The 18,277-nt window shown below is 44.0% G+C and overlaps 1 protein-coding gene across 3 annotated transcripts in view; it reads right to left on the bottom strand.

The window, feature by feature from the left end:
* The window catches only part of pfkpa (phosphofructokinase, platelet a), a 97,780-nt gene that overhangs the window by 10,692 nt on the left and 68,811 nt on the right, over positions 1 to 18,277 (bottom strand). The window contains exons 16-20 of one of the 3 annotated variants that reach the window (XM_061964861.1): positions 14,515 to 14,667; positions 11,566 to 11,718; positions 9,319 to 9,483; positions 4,185 to 4,246; positions 3,664 to 3,775 (exon numbers count right to left, since the gene is read on the bottom strand). In XM_061964861.1, the coding sequence (XP_061820845.1) occupies positions 3,664 to 3,775; positions 4,185 to 4,246; positions 9,319 to 9,483; positions 11,566 to 11,718; positions 14,515 to 14,667 (645 nt within the window). The remainder of the gene's footprint in view (positions 1 to 3,663; positions 3,776 to 4,184; positions 4,247 to 9,318; positions 9,484 to 11,565; positions 11,719 to 14,514; positions 14,668 to 18,277) is intronic. The other 2 variants (XM_061964860.1, XM_061964859.1) reach the window with 2 other exon arrangements.

Consider the following 18,277-nt stretch of genomic DNA (forward strand, 5'->3'; position numbering starts at 1 on the left):
ATTTGAATGTTGAAAGGATGCATCTTCAATGAATAATGACGCTACAGGAACATTCCAGAAGGTACCGATGCAGCAAACTGTCTCCCTGCGCTGCTCTCCATATTCAAATGGTCGTACTTGTCAGTTGCAGCCAAAGTTCCCCAAAGTGCTTTATTATTGACTTTCCTGCACCGCTAGCTTGCTGCCGAGACAAGTCTCCCCGAGGATCACCAAAAGCCTGTTTGATCCACTTTTAGCCCGACTAATCTCATGACGCACAAAAGAAAGCAACACAAATGCAACTAAGCTGAGAGGAATGAAGCAAAGTATTGAAATAGCAGCTGGTGTTTCCCTCAAGAAGCTCCGTTTCAGTCGGTTTTCTTTGACATGGTGTGTCAGATCACAGCAGAGGTCATTTAAGGATACTTTCATCAAGAATATGTTCATATCTTCAGATTGAACAAACTCAAAATCAAACTAACACGCACACACTTGTTAGAGGTGACAACACTGGGCAGTAAAACCCTACTGATTAGTGATCAGAAGCAGGTGAGTCTTCAAAACGCAAATTAATGTTACTAATTAGAGATCAGAAGCAGGTGAGTCTTCAGAACGCAAATTAATGTTACTAATTAGTGATCAGAAGCAGGTGAGTCTTCAGAACGCAAATTAATGTTACTAATTAGTGATCAGAAGCAGGTGAGTCTTCAGAACGCAAATTAGTGTTACTGATTAGTGATCAGAAGCAGGTGAGTCTTCAGAACGCAAATTAGTGTTACTAATTAGTGATCAGAAACAGGTGAGTCGTCAGAACGCAAATTAATGATACTAATTAGTGATCGGATGCAGGTGAGTCTTCAGAACGCAAATTAGTGTTACTGATTAATGATCAGAAGCAAGTGAGTCTTCAGAAGGCAAATTAATGTCACTGATTAGTGATCAGAAGCAGGTGAGTCTTCAGAAGGCAAATTAGTGTTAATGATTAGTGATCAGAAGCAGGTAAGTCTTAAGAAGGCAAATTAGTGTTACTGATTAGTGATCAGAAGCAGGTGAGTATTCAGAACGCAAATTTGTGTTACTGATTAATGATCAGAAGCAGGCGAGTCTTCAGATTGCAAATTAATGTTACTAATTAGTGATCAGAAGCAGGTGAGTCTTCAGAACGCAAATTAATGTTACTAATTAGTGATCAGAAACAGGTGAGTCGTCAGAACGCAAATTAATGATACTAATTAGTGATCAGATGCAGGTGAGTCTTCAGAACGCAAATTTGTGTTACTGATTAGTGATCAGAAACAGGTGAGTCGTCAGAACGCAAATTGATGATACTAATTAGTGATCAGATGCAGGTGAGTCTTCAGAACGCAAATTTGTGTTACTGATTAGTGATCAGAAGCAGGTGAGTCTTCAGAACGCAAATTAGTGTTACTGATTAATGATCAGAAGCAAGTGAGTCTTCAGAACGCAAATTAGTGTTACTGATTAGTGATCAGAAGCAGGTGAGTCTTCAGAACGCATATTAATGTTACTAATTAGTGATCAGAAGCAGGTGAGTCTTCAGAACACAAATTAGTGTTACTGATTAGTGATCAGAAGCAGGTGAGTCTTCAGAACGCAAATTAATGTTACTAATTAGTGATCAGAAACAGGTGAGTCGTCAGAACGCAAATTAATGATACTAATTAGTGATCAGATGCAGGTCTTCAGAACGCAAATTAGTGTTACTGATTAGTGATCAGAAGCAGGTGAGTCTTCAGAACGCAAATTAATGTTACTAATTAGTGATCAGAAGCAGGTGAGTCTTCAGAACGCAAATTAGTGTTACTAATTAGTGATCAGAAACAGGTGAGTCGTCAGAACGCAAATTAATGATACTAATTAGTGATCAGATGCAGGTGAGTCTTCAGAACGCAAATTAATGTTACTAATTAGTGATCAGAAGCAGGTGAGTCTTCAGAACGCAAATTAGTGTTACTAATTAGTGATCAGAAGCAGGTGAGTCGTCAGAAAGCAAATTAATGATACTAATTAGTGATCAGAAGCAGGTGAGTCTTCAGAACACAAATTAGTGTTACTAATTAGTGATCAGAAACAGGTGAGTCGTCAGAACGCAAATTAATGATACTAATTAGTGATCAGATGCAGGTGAGTCTTCAGAAGGCAAATTAGTGTTAATGATTAGTGATCAGAAGCAGGTGAGTCTTCAGAACGCAAATTAATGTTACTAATTAGTGATCAGAAGCAGGTGAGTCTTCAGAACGCAAATTAGTGTTACTAATTAGTGATCAGAAACAGGTGAGTCTTCAGAACGCAAACTAGTGTTACTAATTAGTGATCAGATGCAGGTGAGTCTTCAGAACGCAAATTTGTGTTACTGATTAGTGATCAGAAGCAGGTGAGTCTTCAGAACGCAAATTAGTGTTACTGATTAGTGATCAGAAGCAGGTGAGTCTTCAGAATGCAAATTAGTGTTACTGATTAGTGATCAGAAGCAAGTGAGTCTTCAGAACGCAAATTAATGTTACTAATTAGTGATCGGATGCAGGTGAGTCTTCTGAACACTAATCAGCAGCATGTGTGCAGTAGGATTGAAAAACAAGCAGAAGATAACAAGTTAAAAAAATAATAATAATAATAATAATAAAATAAATAAATAAAAATATTAAAAAAAAAAAAAAAATTATATATATATATATATATATATATATATATATATATATATATATATCTTATTTACATGACAGCATTTATGTTTGGTTATGCTGATGTTTATAATTTCTGTTGCATGTGGATCAGCACCTCCAAGTCCGAGTCCATGGTTCTCGCCCGGAAAAGGGTGGAATGCCATCTTCGGGTTGGGGAGGAGATCTTGCCCCAAGTGGAGGAGTTCAAGTACCTGGGAGTCTTGTTCACGAGTGAGGGAAGAGTGGATCGTGAGATTAACAGGCGGATCGGTGCGGCGTCTTCAGTAATGCGGACGCTGTATCGATCCGTTGTGGTGAAGAAGGAGCTGAGCCGGAAGGCAAAGCTCTCAATTTACCGGTCGATCTACGTTCCCATCCTCACCTATGGTCATGAGCTTTGGGTTATGACCGAAAGGACAAGATCACGGGTACAAGCGGCCCAAATGAGTTTCCTCCGCCGGGTGGCGGGTCTCTCCCTTAGAGATAGGGTGAGAAGCTCTGTCATCCGGGAGGAGCTCAAAGTAAAGCCGCTGCTCCTCCACATGGAGAGGAGCCAGATGAGGTGGTTCGGGCATCTGGTCAGGATGCCACCCGAACGCCTCCCTAGGGAGGTGTTTAGGGCACGTCTGACCGGTAGGAGGCCACGGGGAAGACCCAGGACACGTTGGGAAGACTATGTCTCCCGGCTGGCCTGGGAACGCCTCGGGATCCCCCGGGAGGAGCTGGACGAAGTGGCTGGGGAGAGGGAAGTCTGGGCTTCCCTGCTTAGGCTGCTGCCCCCGCGACCCGACCTCGGATAAGCGGAAGAAGATGGATGGATGGATGGATGGAGGAGCGACCGCATTAATTTAACGGGACGTCTTTATTTGAGCATAATTGATGTTCTTGTATGGATTTTCATGACTGAAGTCTGTGGAAAGTGACTTTGAGAGAGCGATGGTGTCGCTTTGGCCATGCACGCGCTTGATGTTTAGCGCCCTCAGGTGTGTGTTCTTCCTACCTGCTGCATGTGTCCCAGGACATTCTTCCTGCAGTCAAACACACCTTTCCCTTCCTCCGTGTACAGCTGGTAGATGAAGTCCGTGGTGTAGTTGTCATTGCAGTTCTCGTTCCTGCCAGTGGGAAGTCACACCGGGTCATTACCAGGAGGGATGGGCACCCAAACATGGTTCCACTGAAGGAACCAGAGCGAAACACTAGTGCCTCCTCATTATGCACCAGTGATGGTTGCATTCATGAACACTGGGAATAATGGGCATCAAACATGACAACTCAGGTTGAGTCTGGGTTTTTTGATTCAGTTTTACTGTACTTGTAGATTCTATTATTTTGGTTCAATTTATATAATTTGAATATTTAAATGAATAATCTGTTCAGCTTGAATACCACAACACTTCATCAAAATAAAAAGGCATTGCTTTTAAGTAGCGTTGGTACTAGTCTTTAGTTCAAATGTAAACAATAGCCATCCTGAATCATGGCTGACATATTGACTGACAGAATAAAGTGTGAGTGTATCACCTGAGCACCAGGCCTCTTTGAATACTTGTCTTCATTTTCTCTGTCAGGTGCTCAACGTTGGCCTGTGGAAGTAACAACACAACACATGTTGGCACAACGCCATCTAGTGGATGACCGAGAAGGAAGAATAATGACCTTGAAAGGGCCACGTAGACAAGAACAAAAGTGGCATATTGCATGGTTGTGTCTCACGCTACATAATAATACTTAATAACCTTTTAAAGTTGTCACCTTGTGTAAATGGTAAATAAAAAGAGAATACAACAAATCCTTTTCAACTTATATTCAATTGAATAGACTGCAAAGACGAGATATTTAACGTTGGAATTGGTCAACTTTATTTTTTGCAAATATTAGCTCATTTGGAATTTGATGCCTGCAACATCCATCCATCCATCCATCTTCTTCCGCTTATCCGAGGTCGGGTCGCGGGGGCAGCAGCCTAAGCAGGGAAGCCCAGACTTCCCTCTCCCCAGCCACTTCGTCCAGCTCCTCCCGGGGGATCCCGAGGCGTTCCCAGGCCAGCCGGGAGACATAGTCTTCCCAACGTGTCCTGGGTCTTCCCCGTGGCCTCCTACCGGTCGGACGTGCCCTAAACACCGCCCTAGGGAGGCGTTCGGGTGGCATCCTGACCAGATGCCCGAACCACCTCATCTGGCTCCTCTCCATGTGGAGGAGCAGCGGCTTTACTTTGAGCTCCTCCCGGATGACAGAGCTTCTCACCCTATCTCTAAGGGAGAGCCCCGCCACCCGGCGGAGGAAACTCATTTGGGCCGCTTGTACCCGTGATCTTGTCCTTTCGGTCATCACCCAAAGCTCATGACCATAGGTGAGGATGGGAACGTAGATCGACCGGTAAATTGAGAGCTTTGCCTTCCGGCTCAGCTCCTTCTTCACCACAACGGATCGATACAGCGTCCGCATTACTGAAGACGCCGCACCGATCCGCCTGTCGATCTCACGATCCACTCTTCCCTCACTCGTGAACAAGACTCCGAGGTACTTGAACTCCTCCACTTGGGGCAAGATCTCCTCCCCAACCCGGAGATGGCACTCCACCCTTTTCCGGGCGAGAACCATGGACTCGGACTTGGAGGTGCTGATTCTCATCTGCGAACCGATCCAGTGAGAGCTGAAGATCCTGGCCAGATGAAGCCATCAGGACCACATCATCTGCAAATAGCAGAGACCTAATCCTGCAGCCACCAAACCAGATCCCCTCAACGCCTTGACTGCGCCTAGAAATTCTGTCCATAAAAGTTATGAACAGAATGGGTGACAAAGGGCAGCCTTGCCGGAGTCCAACCCTCACTGGAAACGTGTCCGACTTACTACCGGCAATGCGGACCAAGCTCTGACACTGATCATACAGGGAGTGGACCGCCACAATCAGACAGTCTGATACCCCATACTCTCTGAGCACTCCCCACAGGACTTCCCGAGGGACACGGTCGAATGCCTTCTCCAAGTCCACAAAACACATGTAGACTGGTTGGGCAAACTCCCATGCACCCTCAAGGACCCTGCCCAGAGTATAGAGCTGGTCCACAGTTCCACGACCAGGATGAAAACCACACTGTTCCTCCTGAATCCGAGGTTGGACTATCCGGCGTAGCCTCCTCTCCAGTACACCTGAATAGACCTTACCGGGAAGGCTGAGGAGTGTGATCCCACGATAGTTGGAACACACCCTCCGGTTCCCCTTCTTAAAGAGAGGAACCACCACCCCGGTCTGCCAATCCAGTGGTACCGCCCCCGATGTGCACGCGATGCTGCAGAGTCTTGTCAACCAAGACAGCCCCACAGCATCCAGAGCCTTAAGGAACTCCAGGCGGATCTCATCTACCCCCGGGGCCTTGCCACCGAGAAGCTTTTTAACTACCTCAGCAACCTCAGCCCCAGAAATAGGAGAGCCCACCACAGACTCCCGAGGCACTGCTTCCTCATAGGAAGATGTGCAACATGCGCAGCGGTTCTTTGAAGGCTCATAAAATCAAAACCGGAGCAGTTAGAAAAATTATTTCGATAACTTTTATTTGGAAGGGTTCAATCTCTCTCCTGTGTTAGTTTGAAGCTGAAACGACAAACGCGCTCAGAGGAGATAATGTTTGAAGAGAAGTGACCGGTTTATAAAAAAAATTTGTTTTGAAGGGGAAATTGCAAACTTCCTGTTGATTTTTGCTGAGGGTTGTCAATCTATGAAATGTAGGTCTAAGTGAGACCTACATAGAGGTTTTTGTTTCATGTCTCTCCGACCTTCCCGGTGGGAGTTACAGGCAGTTTTGTCATTTTTCTTCTTCCGAGGAGCAGTTTTTTCTCCGTTTTATTCAAAAATTGCTCTAGAGCGCAATTTTTAAATTTGGGGTTAGGTTTTTTTATTAGATCGCAATGTTTGCCAGTCCTTATGTGTGCGTTCAGTTTGGTGAGTTTTGAAGCGTGTTAAGGGGGTCAAATTACAGCTCAAAGAGGCAAAAGTTACTGTTTTTAGTACTTTTTTGTCTTGAAGGGGGAATAGCCAACTTCTTGTTGATTTTTGCCCGAGAATATACTATTATGAAATCTAGGTCTAAGTCACACCTACATAAAGGTTTTTGTTTCACGTCTCTCCGACCTTCCTAGTGGGAGTTACAGGCAGTCTAGTTTTTTTTTTTCTAGGGGGCGCTAGAGCGCAATTTTGAGTTTTGGGGTTTGGTTTTTTGATAAAAAAGTTTTGCCGTTTATTACTGATGTGTGTGGAAAATTTGGTGAGTTTTGAAGCATGCTAAGGGGGTCAAATTACAGCGCAAAGTTGCGGAAGAATAATAATAATAAAGAATAAAACCTTACAAATTCAATAGGTCCTTATGTCCCATTGCATAAGGACTCCCTGTGGGAGTCCTTATGCAATGGGCCATGCGGGCCCTAATACGGGGGTCAAATTACAGCGCAAAGTTGCGGAAGAATAATAATAATAAAGAATAAAACCTTACAAATTCAATAGGTCCTTATGTCCCATTGCATAAGGACTCCCTGTGGGAGTCCTTATGCAATGGGCCATGCGGGCCCTAATAAGGGGGTCAAATTAAAGCGCAAAGTTGCGGAAGAATAATAATAATAAAGAATAAAACCTTACAAATTCAATAGGTCCTTATGTCCCATTGCATAAGGACTCCCTGTGGGAGTCCTTAAGCAATGGGCCATGCGGGCCCTAATAAGGGGGTCAAATTACAGCGCAAGGTTGCGGAAGAATAATAATAATAAAGAATAAAACCTTACAAATTCAATAGGTCCTTATGTCCCATTGCATAAGCACTCCCTGTGGGAGTCCTTATGCAATGGGCCATGCGGGCCCTAATAAGGGGGTCAAATTACAGCGCAAAGTTGCGGAAGAATAATAATAATAAAGAATAAAACCTTACAAATTCAATAGGTCCTTATGTCCCATTGCATAAGGACTCCCTGTGGGAGTCCTTATGCAATGGGCCATGCGGGCCCTAATAATAATACATTTTATTTGGTATAGCGCTTTTAGTGTACTCAAAGACGCTTTACGGGATAAAAAATTAAAATATAAAACAGTTCAAAGTTCATAATGAAGCGTCAAATAGCACAACGGAGACCCCCGGACTGTTGAACAACTTAAGCTGTACATCAAGCAAGAATGGGAAAGAATTCCACCTGAGAAGCTTCAAAAATGTGTCTCCTCAGTTCCCAAACCTTTACTGAGTGTTGTTAAAAGGAAAGGCCATGTAACACACTGGTAAAAATGCCTTTTTTGCAATGTGTTGCTGCCATTAAATTCTAAGTTCATGATTATTTGCAAAAAAATAAGAAAGTTTCTCAGTGTGAACATGAAATATCTTGTCTTTGCAGTCTATTCAATTGAATATACCGTATTTTCCGCACTATTAGCCGCACCTAAAAACCACAAATTTACTCAAAAGTTGACAGTGCGCCTTATAACCCGGTGCGCTTTATATATGGATTAATATTAAGATTCATTTTCATAAAGTTTCGGTCTCGCAACTACGGTAAACAGCCGCCATCTTTTTTCCCCGTAGAAGAGGAAGCGCTTCTTCTTCTACGCAAGCAACCGCCAAGGTAAGCACCCGCCCCCATAGAACAGGAAGCGCTTCTTCTTCTACTGTAAGCAACCACCCGCCCCCATAGAACAGGAAGCGCTTCTTCTTCTACTGTAAGCAACCACCCGCCCCCGTAGAAGAAGAAGAAGCGCGCGGATATTACGTTTCATTTCCTTTGTGTGTTTACATCTGTAAAGACCACAAAATGGCTCCTACTAAGCGACAGGTTTCCGGTTCATGAAAAGACGCAATCTCTCCATCCGCACACGGACTACTATTTCACAGCAACTGCCTAAAGACTTTCAAGAAAAGCTGGCTACTTTCCGTGCATATTGTAAAAACAAGATAGCTGAAAAAAAGATCCGGCCAGAGAACATTATCAACATGGACGAGGTTCCACTGACTTTTGATATTCCTGTGAACCGCACTGTGGATACAACGGGAGCACGTACGGTGAATATTCGCACCACAGGGAATGAGAAGTCATCCTTCACTGTGGTTCTAGCTTGCCATGCTAATGGCCAGAAACTTCCACCCATGGTGATATTCAAAAGGAAGACCTTGCCAAAAGAGACCTTTCCAGCCGGCGTCATCATAAAAGCTAACTCGAAGGGATGGATGGATGAAGAAAAGATGAGCGAGTGGTTAAGGGAAGTTTACGCGAAGAGGCCGGGTGGCTTTTTTCACGCAGCTCCGTCCATGTTGATATACGACTCCATGCGCGCCCACATCACGCTGGTTTTTAATATATTATTAAAGTTTGACTGACCTATCTGACTGTTTTTTTGACATTCCTTTAGCGCAGTTAGATGCGGCTTATAACACGGGGCGGCTTATAGGTGGACAAAGTTTTGAAATATGCCGTTCATTGAAGGCGCGGCTTATAACCCAGGGCGCCTTATGGTGCGGAAAATACGGTAAGTTGAAAAGGATTTGTTGTATTCTCTTTTTATTTACCATTTACACAAGGTGACAACTTCACTGCTTTTGGGTTGTGTACGTTCTTCTCGCTGCTGCACAAGAATTAGACAACATTGTGAAAAAAAGTCTCAAGTTGTAGCATAGAAGATCACCTGCAGGTCTCTGATGTCAAAAGGCTCCTCATAGATGTAGGCGGCGTCGGCCCCGGCCGCCAGGCCAGCCACGGTGGCCAGGTAGCCACAGTAGCCCCCCATGGTCTCGATGATGAACACGCGCCTCTTGGTGCCGCTGGCCGACTGCTTGATGCGGTCGCAGGTCTGACACGGGCACAGATGCAATGTTAGTCCCTCACTTGTCTTCAAGATGTTCGGACTGTTCGTCATGTCGCCATGCCAGCTCGTGAGAAGAGAAGAGTAATGAGGTCCAAATGCTGGATTTCAGCATCATAGCAACAGTAATCTACAGGTAAAAGCCAGTAAATTAGAATATTTTGAAAAACTTGATTTATTTCAGTAATTGCATTCAAAAGGTGTAACTTGTACATTATATTTATTCATTGCACACAGACTGATGCATTCAAATGTTTATTTCATTTAATTTTGATGATTTGAAGTGGCAACAAATGAAAATCCAAAATTCCGTGTGTCACAAAATTAGAATATTACTTAAGGCTAATACAAAAAAGGGATTTTTAGAAATGTTGGCCAACTGAAAAGTATGAAAATGAAAAATATGAGCATATACAATACTCAATACTTGGTTGGAGCTCCTTTTGCCTCAATTACTGCGTTAATGCGGCGTGGCATGGAGTCGATGAGTTTCTGGCACTGCTCAGGTGTTATGAGAGCCCAGGTTGCTCTGATAGTGGCCTTCAACTCTTCTGCGTTTTTGGGTCTGGCATTCTGCATCTTCCTTTTCACAATACCCCACAGATTTTCTATGGGGCTAAGGTCAGGGGAGTTGGCGGGCCAATTTAGAACAGAAATACCATGGTCCATAAACCAGGCACGGGTAGATTTTGCGCTGTGTGCAGGCGCCAAGTCCTGTTGGAACTTGAAATCTCCATCTCCATAGAGCAGGTCAGCAGCAGGAAGCATGAAGTGCTCTAAAACTTGCTGGTAGACGGCTGCGTTGACCCTGGATCTCAGGAAACAGAGTGGACCGACACCAGCAGATGACATGGCACCCCAAACCATCACTGATGGTGGAAACTTTACACTAGACTTCAGGCAACGTGGATCCTGTGCCTCTCCTGTCTTCCTCCAGACTCTGGGACCTCGATTTCCAAAGGAAATGCAAAATGTGCATGGTTGGGTGATGGTTTGGGGTGCCATGTCATCTGCTGGTGTCGGTCCACTCTGTGTCCTGAGATCCAGGGTCAACGCAGCCGTCTACCAGCAAGTTTTAGAGCACTTCATGCTTCCTGCTGCTGACCTGCTCTATGGAGATGGAGATTTCAAGTTCCAACAGGACTTGGCGCCTGCACACAGCGCAAAATCTACCCGTGCCTGGTTTACGGACCATGGTATTTCTGTTCTAAATTGGCCCGCCAACTCCCCTGACCTTAGCCCCATAGAAAATCTGTGGGGTATTGTGAAAAGGAAGATGCAGAATGCCAGACCCAACAACGCAGAAGAGTTGAAGGCCACTATCAGAGCAACCTGGGCTCTCATAACACCTGAGCAGTGCCAGAAACTCATCGACTCCATGCCACGCCGCATTAACGCAGTAATTGAGGCAAAAGGAGCTCCAACCAAGTATTGAGTATTGTACATGCTCATATTTTTCATTTTCATACTTTTCAGTTGGCCAACATTTCTAAAAATCCCTTTTTTGTATTAGCCTTAAGTAATATTCTAATTTTGTGACACACGGAATTTTGGATTTTCATTTGTTGCCACTTCAAATCATCAAAATTAAATGAAATAAACATTTGAATGCATCAGTCTGTGTGCAATGAATAAATATAATGTACAAGTTACACCTTTTGAATGCAATTACTGAAATAAATCAAGTTTTTCAAAATATTCTAATTTACTGGCTTTTACCTGTAGTTGCAACTTTTCACACTGTGATTATTGGGTATTGACTGTAGAATTTTTAAGACAAAATATTTTATTCCATTTTGGAATAAGACTAACAACAAATTGTGGAAAAAGTGAAGTGCTGTGAATACTTTCCGGATGCACTGTACCCGATTGAGTTTAAATGACTTTCTTCTGGTCTCTGATTGGCTGAAATGGCCTTACAGTTGATTGTGCTCACACAGCTTACACATCTACATGTTATTTCAACAACATTGTATACATTTTTGAAGAACTCCTACATTTGATATGTGACAGCTCGTTGGCTGCAGATCATTCTCATGAATAACCACATTGGAGGTTCCACTGCCTTACCTCCACAATGGCATTGAGGGCCGTGTCTGCACCGATGGTTAGATCTGAGCCCGGCACATTGTTACTTATGGTGGCAGGCAGCATACACATGGGGATGCAAAACTCCTGGTAGGTAGCACGTTCCTCATACAGCTGCAGCAGACTCTCAAGCGCCTGAAGCGGCAGTGTTTGAACACAAGTTAGAACCTTGCTCGGTCTTTTGGAGATGGAATCTGCCATTCCGGCTCTTTGTATGTCATCGCAGCTATGGCTTCCCTTTGGCAAAGAGTGGCAATGGTGAATGAAGAACGCAGCGGATGACGGAAAAGTCAAGCGGGTGGCGGTCGCATGTGGAGAAGACGAGGAGGGGCTCAGTAATGCCTTCAGAAACAAGCTGACGGCCATATTTGGTGGCCCGCATACGCATAAAGGAAATGGGCGTGCAAATGTGGCAGATGGGGGGCAAAAAAAAAAGATGGAAAAATGCTTCAAATGTAGCATGAATTGCAAGCGACAGACAACTTCATCAGCATGCTTCAGCCTCCGTTTGAATGCTTCCAACACTAACGGACAGGCAGCCTCAATGTCGTCACTGCACTACTTACCTAAGAGAGAATGGAGTCCTGGGCATAATGATCAGGGGTGTCCAAACTACTGTCTTCAAATTGGACCATGAGACGTCATGGGTTTTGTCAGGAATCTTGCCCGCGGGGGAGACTTCATTCCTTTTAAAAGTCTTAACAAATTTGGTGCTACTATTATGTCGCCATCTAGTGGACAACACAATTTTTCCCCGACTCAATGATCTTTTGTTATGCATTTACAGTGGGGCAAAAAAGTATTTAGTCAGCCACCAATTGTGCAAGTTCTCCCACTTAAAATGATGGCAGAGGTCTGTAATTTTCATCATAGGTACACTTCAAATGTGAGAGACAGAATGTGAAACAAAAATCCAGGAATTCACATTGTAGGATTTTTAAATAATTTATTTGTAAATTATGGTGGAAAATAAGTATTTGGTCAATAACAAAAATTCAACTCAGTATTTTGTAATATAACCTTTGTTGGCAATAACAGAGGTCAAACGATTACTATAGGTCTTTACCAGGTTTGCACACACAGTAGCTGGTAGATGCAGATCTTCTCGAGAGCAGTGATGTTTTGGGGCTGTCGCCGAGCAACACGGACTTTCAACTCCCTCCACAGATTTTCTATGGGGTTGAGGTCTGGAGACTGGCTAGGCCACTCCAGGACTTTCAAATGCTTCTTACGGAGCCACTCCTTCGTTGCCCGGGCGGTGTGTTTGGGATCATTGTCATGCTGGAAGACCCAGCCACGTTTCATCTTCAAAGCTCTCACTGATGGAAGGAGGTTTTGGCTCAAAATCTCACGATACATGGCCCCATTCATTCTTTCCTTAACACGGATCAGTCGGCCTGTCCCCTTAGCAGAGAAACAGCCCCAAAGCATGATGTTTCCACCCCCATGCTTCACAGGAGGTATGGTGTTCTTGGGATGCAACTCAGTATTCTTCTTCCTCCAAACACGACAAGTTGAGTTTATACCAAAAAGTTATATTTTGGTTTCATCTGACCACATGACATTCTCCCAATCTTTGCTGTATCATCCATGTGCTCTCTGGCAAACTTCAGACGGGCCTGGACATGCACTGGCTTAAGCAGGGGGACACGTCTGACACTGCAGGATTTGATTCCCTGTCGGCGTAGTGTGTTACTGATGGTAACCTTTGTTACTTTGGTCCCAGCTCTCTGCAGGTCATTCACCAGGTCCCCCCGTGTGGTTCTGGGATTTTTGCTCACCGTTCTCATGATCATTTTGACCCCACGGGATGAGATCTTGCGTGGAGCCCCAGATCGAGGGAGATTATCAGTGGTCTTGTATGTCTTCCATTTTCTGATAATTGCTCCCACAGTTGGTTTTTTCACACCAAGCTGCTTGCCTATTGTAGATTCACTCTTCACAGTCTGGTGCAGGTCTACAATTCTTTTCCTGGTGTCCTTCGACAGCTCTTTGGTCTTGGCCATAGTGGAGTTTGGAGTCTGACTGTTTGAGGGTGTGGACAGGTGTCTTTTATACAGATAACAAGTTCAAACAGGTGCCATTAACACAGGTAACGAGTGGAGGACAGAAGAGCTTCTTAAAAATGAAGTTACAGGTCTGTGAGAGGCAGAGATCTTCCTTGTTTGAAGTGACCAAATACTTATTTTCCACCACAATTTACAAAGAAATTATTTAAAATTCCTACAATGTGAATTCCTGGATTTTTTTTCACATTCTGTCTCTCACAGTTGAAGTGTACCTATGATGAAAATGACAGACCTCTGTCATCATTTTAAGTGGGAGAACTTGCACAATCGGTGGCTGACTAAATACTTTTTTGCCCCAATGCAAACAACCTTCCCTAGTCATGGTAAAAATTTTAAAAAAATCCAACCAACACAAAATGTGAACAGACATGCTCACTGAACTTTGTGGATTCTATAAAAGTCGTCCGTTCACCATAAAGAAAAAAATCTAAATTACACCCACAAAGCACGATGGGAAAAATGCTAAACATTCTCCACATTTAGCCATGTTTGGCGACTTTTAGCTACCAAAGAGGTTCATTAGGTCTTCAAAAAATGATGCAATTTGTTATTCTTCTAGCCAGAGCTGTGTGTTTACTTCCGTACCTGACGGTTTCAGCTACAACTCTTGTCTTCCTCAGATTGATTATAAAACTTTAAAGAGGTCCTCACACAAGTAAACAAGGTAACTTTCACATCCAATTACATGGTTATTTTACATGCAGTATTTTAGCCCAATGCGGCCTCCAAGTGAAAAAGTTTGGCCACCCCTGATCTAGAGGAATGAGTTCTGTATCCAGGTGGCATGTTGTAGGAACAATCTCCCAGATCAAGGTGTGTGTCTTGTGTGTGGCTCTATTCCGTCTGCCAGGCCGTGACTTACAGTGGTAATGGCATTGAGAGCCGTGTCAGCGCCAATGCTGAGGTCTGAGCCCGACACATTGTTGGAGACCGTGGCCGGGACCATGACCATGGGCACACAGAACTCCTCATACTTCTCGCGCGCCGTTAACAACTCCAGCAGTGACAGGATGGCCTGCAGGTCAGAGTCCAGGGCTTTAGTGGGGTGGGGGGGCGGGGGGGGGGGGGTTTGAGCAGCGCTACTTGCCGCCAGGAAGGGAAAACATAAAAGTGGGAGGTGCCAAAGGGGAGGAGCCAAGCCTATCGCGACGGACAAGAGCAGGAAGGCTGAAACCACTCTACATACATTCTGTCATTGATCACAGCACAGCAAAGACAAGCTGATGAGCACTAATTAGGGATTGCATGACACGGGTTCCAAATGAACAATTATTATCTGTACATCTGCACAGATCAGGGGTCGGCAACCCGCGGCTCCGGCTCTTTGATCACTCTGATGCGGCTCAGCAGCTTACTTGCTGAACCCCCCAATTTTCCCGTGAGACTTCCGGATTTCAGTGCCTCTCGCTGAAAACTCCCGGGATTAATATTCACCGATTTTCACCCTTACATCTATAATAAGGGCCTGCCATGATGGTACAACATTTGGCGCCCTCTACAACCTGTATTAACAGCGTGCCAGCCCATCACTTTTTATACAATATACAGGTAAAAGCCAGTAAATTAGAATATTTTGAAAAACTTGATTTATTTCAGTAATTGCATTCAAAAGGTGTAACTTGTACATTATATTTATTCATTGCACACAGACTGATGCATTCAAATGTTTATTTCATTTAATTTTGATGATTTGAAGTGGCAACAAATGAAAATCCAAAATTCTGTGTGTCACAAAATTAGAATATTACTCAAGGCTAATACAAAAAAGGGATTTTTAGAAATGTTGGCCAACTGAAAAGTATGAAAATGAAAAATATGAGCATGTACAATACTCAATACTTGGTTGGAGCTCCTTTTGCCTCAATTACTGCGTTAATGCGGCGTGGCATGGAGTCGATGAGTTTCTGGCACTGCTCAGGTGTTATGACAGCCCAGGTTGCTCTGATAGTGGCCTTCAACTCTTCTGCGTTTTTGGGTCTGGCATTCTGCATCTTCCTTTTCACAATACCCCACAGATTTTCTATGGGGTTAAGGTCAGGGGAGTTGGCCGGCCAATTTAGAACAGAAATACCATGGTCCGTAAACCAAGCACGGGTAGATTTTGCGCTGTGTGCAGGCGCCAAGTCCTGTTGGAACTTGAAATCTCCATCTCCATAGAGCAGGTCAGCAGCAGGAAGCATGAAGTGCTCTAAAACTTGCTGGTAGACGGCTGCGTTGACCCTGGATCTCAGGAAACAGAGTGGACCGACACCAGCAGATGACATGGCACCCCAAACCATCACTGATGGTGGAAACTTTACACTAGACTTCAGGCAACGTGGATCCTGTGCCTCTCCTGTCTTCCTCCAGACTCTGGGACCTCGATTTCCAAAGGAAATGCAAAATTTGCATGGTTGGGTGATGGTTTGGGGTGCCATGTCATCTGCTGGTGTCGGTCCACTCTGTTTCCTGAGATCCAGGGTCAACGCAGCCGTCTACCAGCAAGTTTTAGAGCACTTCATGCTTCCTGCTGCTGACCTGCTCTATGGAGATGGAGATTTCAAGTTCCAACAGGACTTGGCGCCTGCACACAGCGCAAAATCTACCCGTGCCTGGTTTACGGACCATGGTATTTCTGTTCTAAATTGGCCCGCCAACTCCCCTGACCTTAGCCCCATAGAAAATCTGTGGGGTATTGTGAAAAGGAAGATGCAGAATGCCAGACCCAAAAACGCAGAAGAGTTGAAGGCCACTATCAGAGCAACCTGGGCTCTCATAACACCTGAGCAGTGCCAGAAACTCATCGACTCCATGCCACGCCGCATTAACGCAGTAATCGAGGCAAAAGGAGCTCCAACCAAGTATTGAGTATTGTACATGCTCATATTTTTCATTTTCATACTTTTCAGTTGGCCAACATTTCTAAAAATCCCTTTTTTGTATTAGCCTTAAGTAATATTCTAATTTTGTGACACACGGAATTTTGGATTTTCATTTGTTGCCACTTCAAATCATCAAAATTAAATGAAATAAACATTTGAATGCATCAGTCTGTGTGCAATGAATAAATATAATGTACAAGTTACACCTTTTGAATGCAATTACTGAAATAAATCAAGTTTTTCAAAATATTCTAATTTACTGGCTTTTACCTGTACATCTTCTGCTTGAACACGTAGGTGACAGCAAGGCATACTTGATCAACAAGCACACAGGTTACACTGACGGTGACCGTATAAAACAACTTTAACACACTTTGAACCAAAACCAAACAAGAATGACAAAACACATTTCGGGAGAACATCTGCACCTTAACACAACATAAACACAACAGAACAAACACCCAGAATCCCATGCAGCCCTGACTCTTCCGGGCTACATTATACACCCCTGCTACCACCAAACTCCCCCCCCCCTCTCTGTGCGTCGGTTGAGGTGGGCGGGGTTTGGTAGCGGGGGTGTATAATGTATCCCGGAAGAGTTAGGGCTGCATGGGATTCTGGGTATTTGTCCTGTTGTGTTACGGTGCAGATGTTCTCCCAAAATGTGTTTGTCATTTTGTTTGGTGTGGGTTCACAGTGTGGCGCATTATTAGTAAGAGTGTTCAAGTTTTTTTTTATACCGCCACCGTCAGTGTAACCTGTGTGGTTGTTGACCAAGTATGCCTTGCTGTCACCTACGTGAGCAAAGCGGAAGCCCCATACAACGTGTGGCTGATCAGGCACGCTGGTTGTGGTGGATGCTATATTCTGTACCATCACGCTGACAAGCGCCACCCATTTTAACCCGCGTGCCGCACCAGCTGTCAAGGTCCAAATAAAGGTGTGGGCAGCATATCTGAGATCCCTGGTTTATACATAGTACAAAGCAAAGAAAAAACTTTGTATGCAGTGTTAATTCATTTAAAATTCCCCCAAAAATTTTTGCGGCTCCCATTGTTTTCTATCATTTGTGAAACTGGTCAAAATGGCTCTTTGACTGGTAAAGGTTGCCGACCCCTGGCATAGATCAAAGTATTTCTCTGACAGTTCTATAGCATAATAATATTATAATAATATCAACCACAAATGTTGTCGATGAGTCTAATCCGCCTTTTTGGATTTAGCAGAATAAAGCATCTTTCATCACTATTATAAGGGGTGTCCCAGATATTGGCAAGACGTTTTATACCGGTTGAATTTACACGTGCTGACAGTTACCAGCTTGAGGTGTGTCTTTGCAGTTATTTACAAAAGGTAAAGATGGTCGGCTAATGGAGCTAACAGCTAATATAAACAATAACTATGTAGCATAAAAAGTCTCTGAGGCAGTAGCTTAGAAGGTAGCCAGTAACAAACGTATCCACATCATTCACCCTAAATTCATTCATTATCGTGGCTACGAGTTGCCAAAAAAACAATTACCACTCCACTTCAACCTAAAGACAGCAAACAGTAAATGGGTAAATATGTTAGTGTTTTTCATGTTTGAGTAAATGTATTTGATCAAGCTTTTTCTAACATTCACACTATGACATACCTGCCAACTTTTGAAATCAGAAAAACCTAGTAGCCAGGGTCCAAGGACCGCAGGCCCCGGTAGGTCCAGGACAAAGTCCTGGTGGGGGGTTCAGGCTTCGCCCCCCCGACGCAAAATGATTATTAGCA

This window comes from Nerophis lumbriciformis, linkage group LG07, assembly GCF_033978685.3.
Source record: "Nerophis lumbriciformis linkage group LG07, RoL_Nlum_v2.1, whole genome shotgun sequence".
Lineage (NCBI taxonomy): Eukaryota > Metazoa > Chordata > Actinopteri > Syngnathiformes > Syngnathidae > Nerophis > Nerophis lumbriciformis.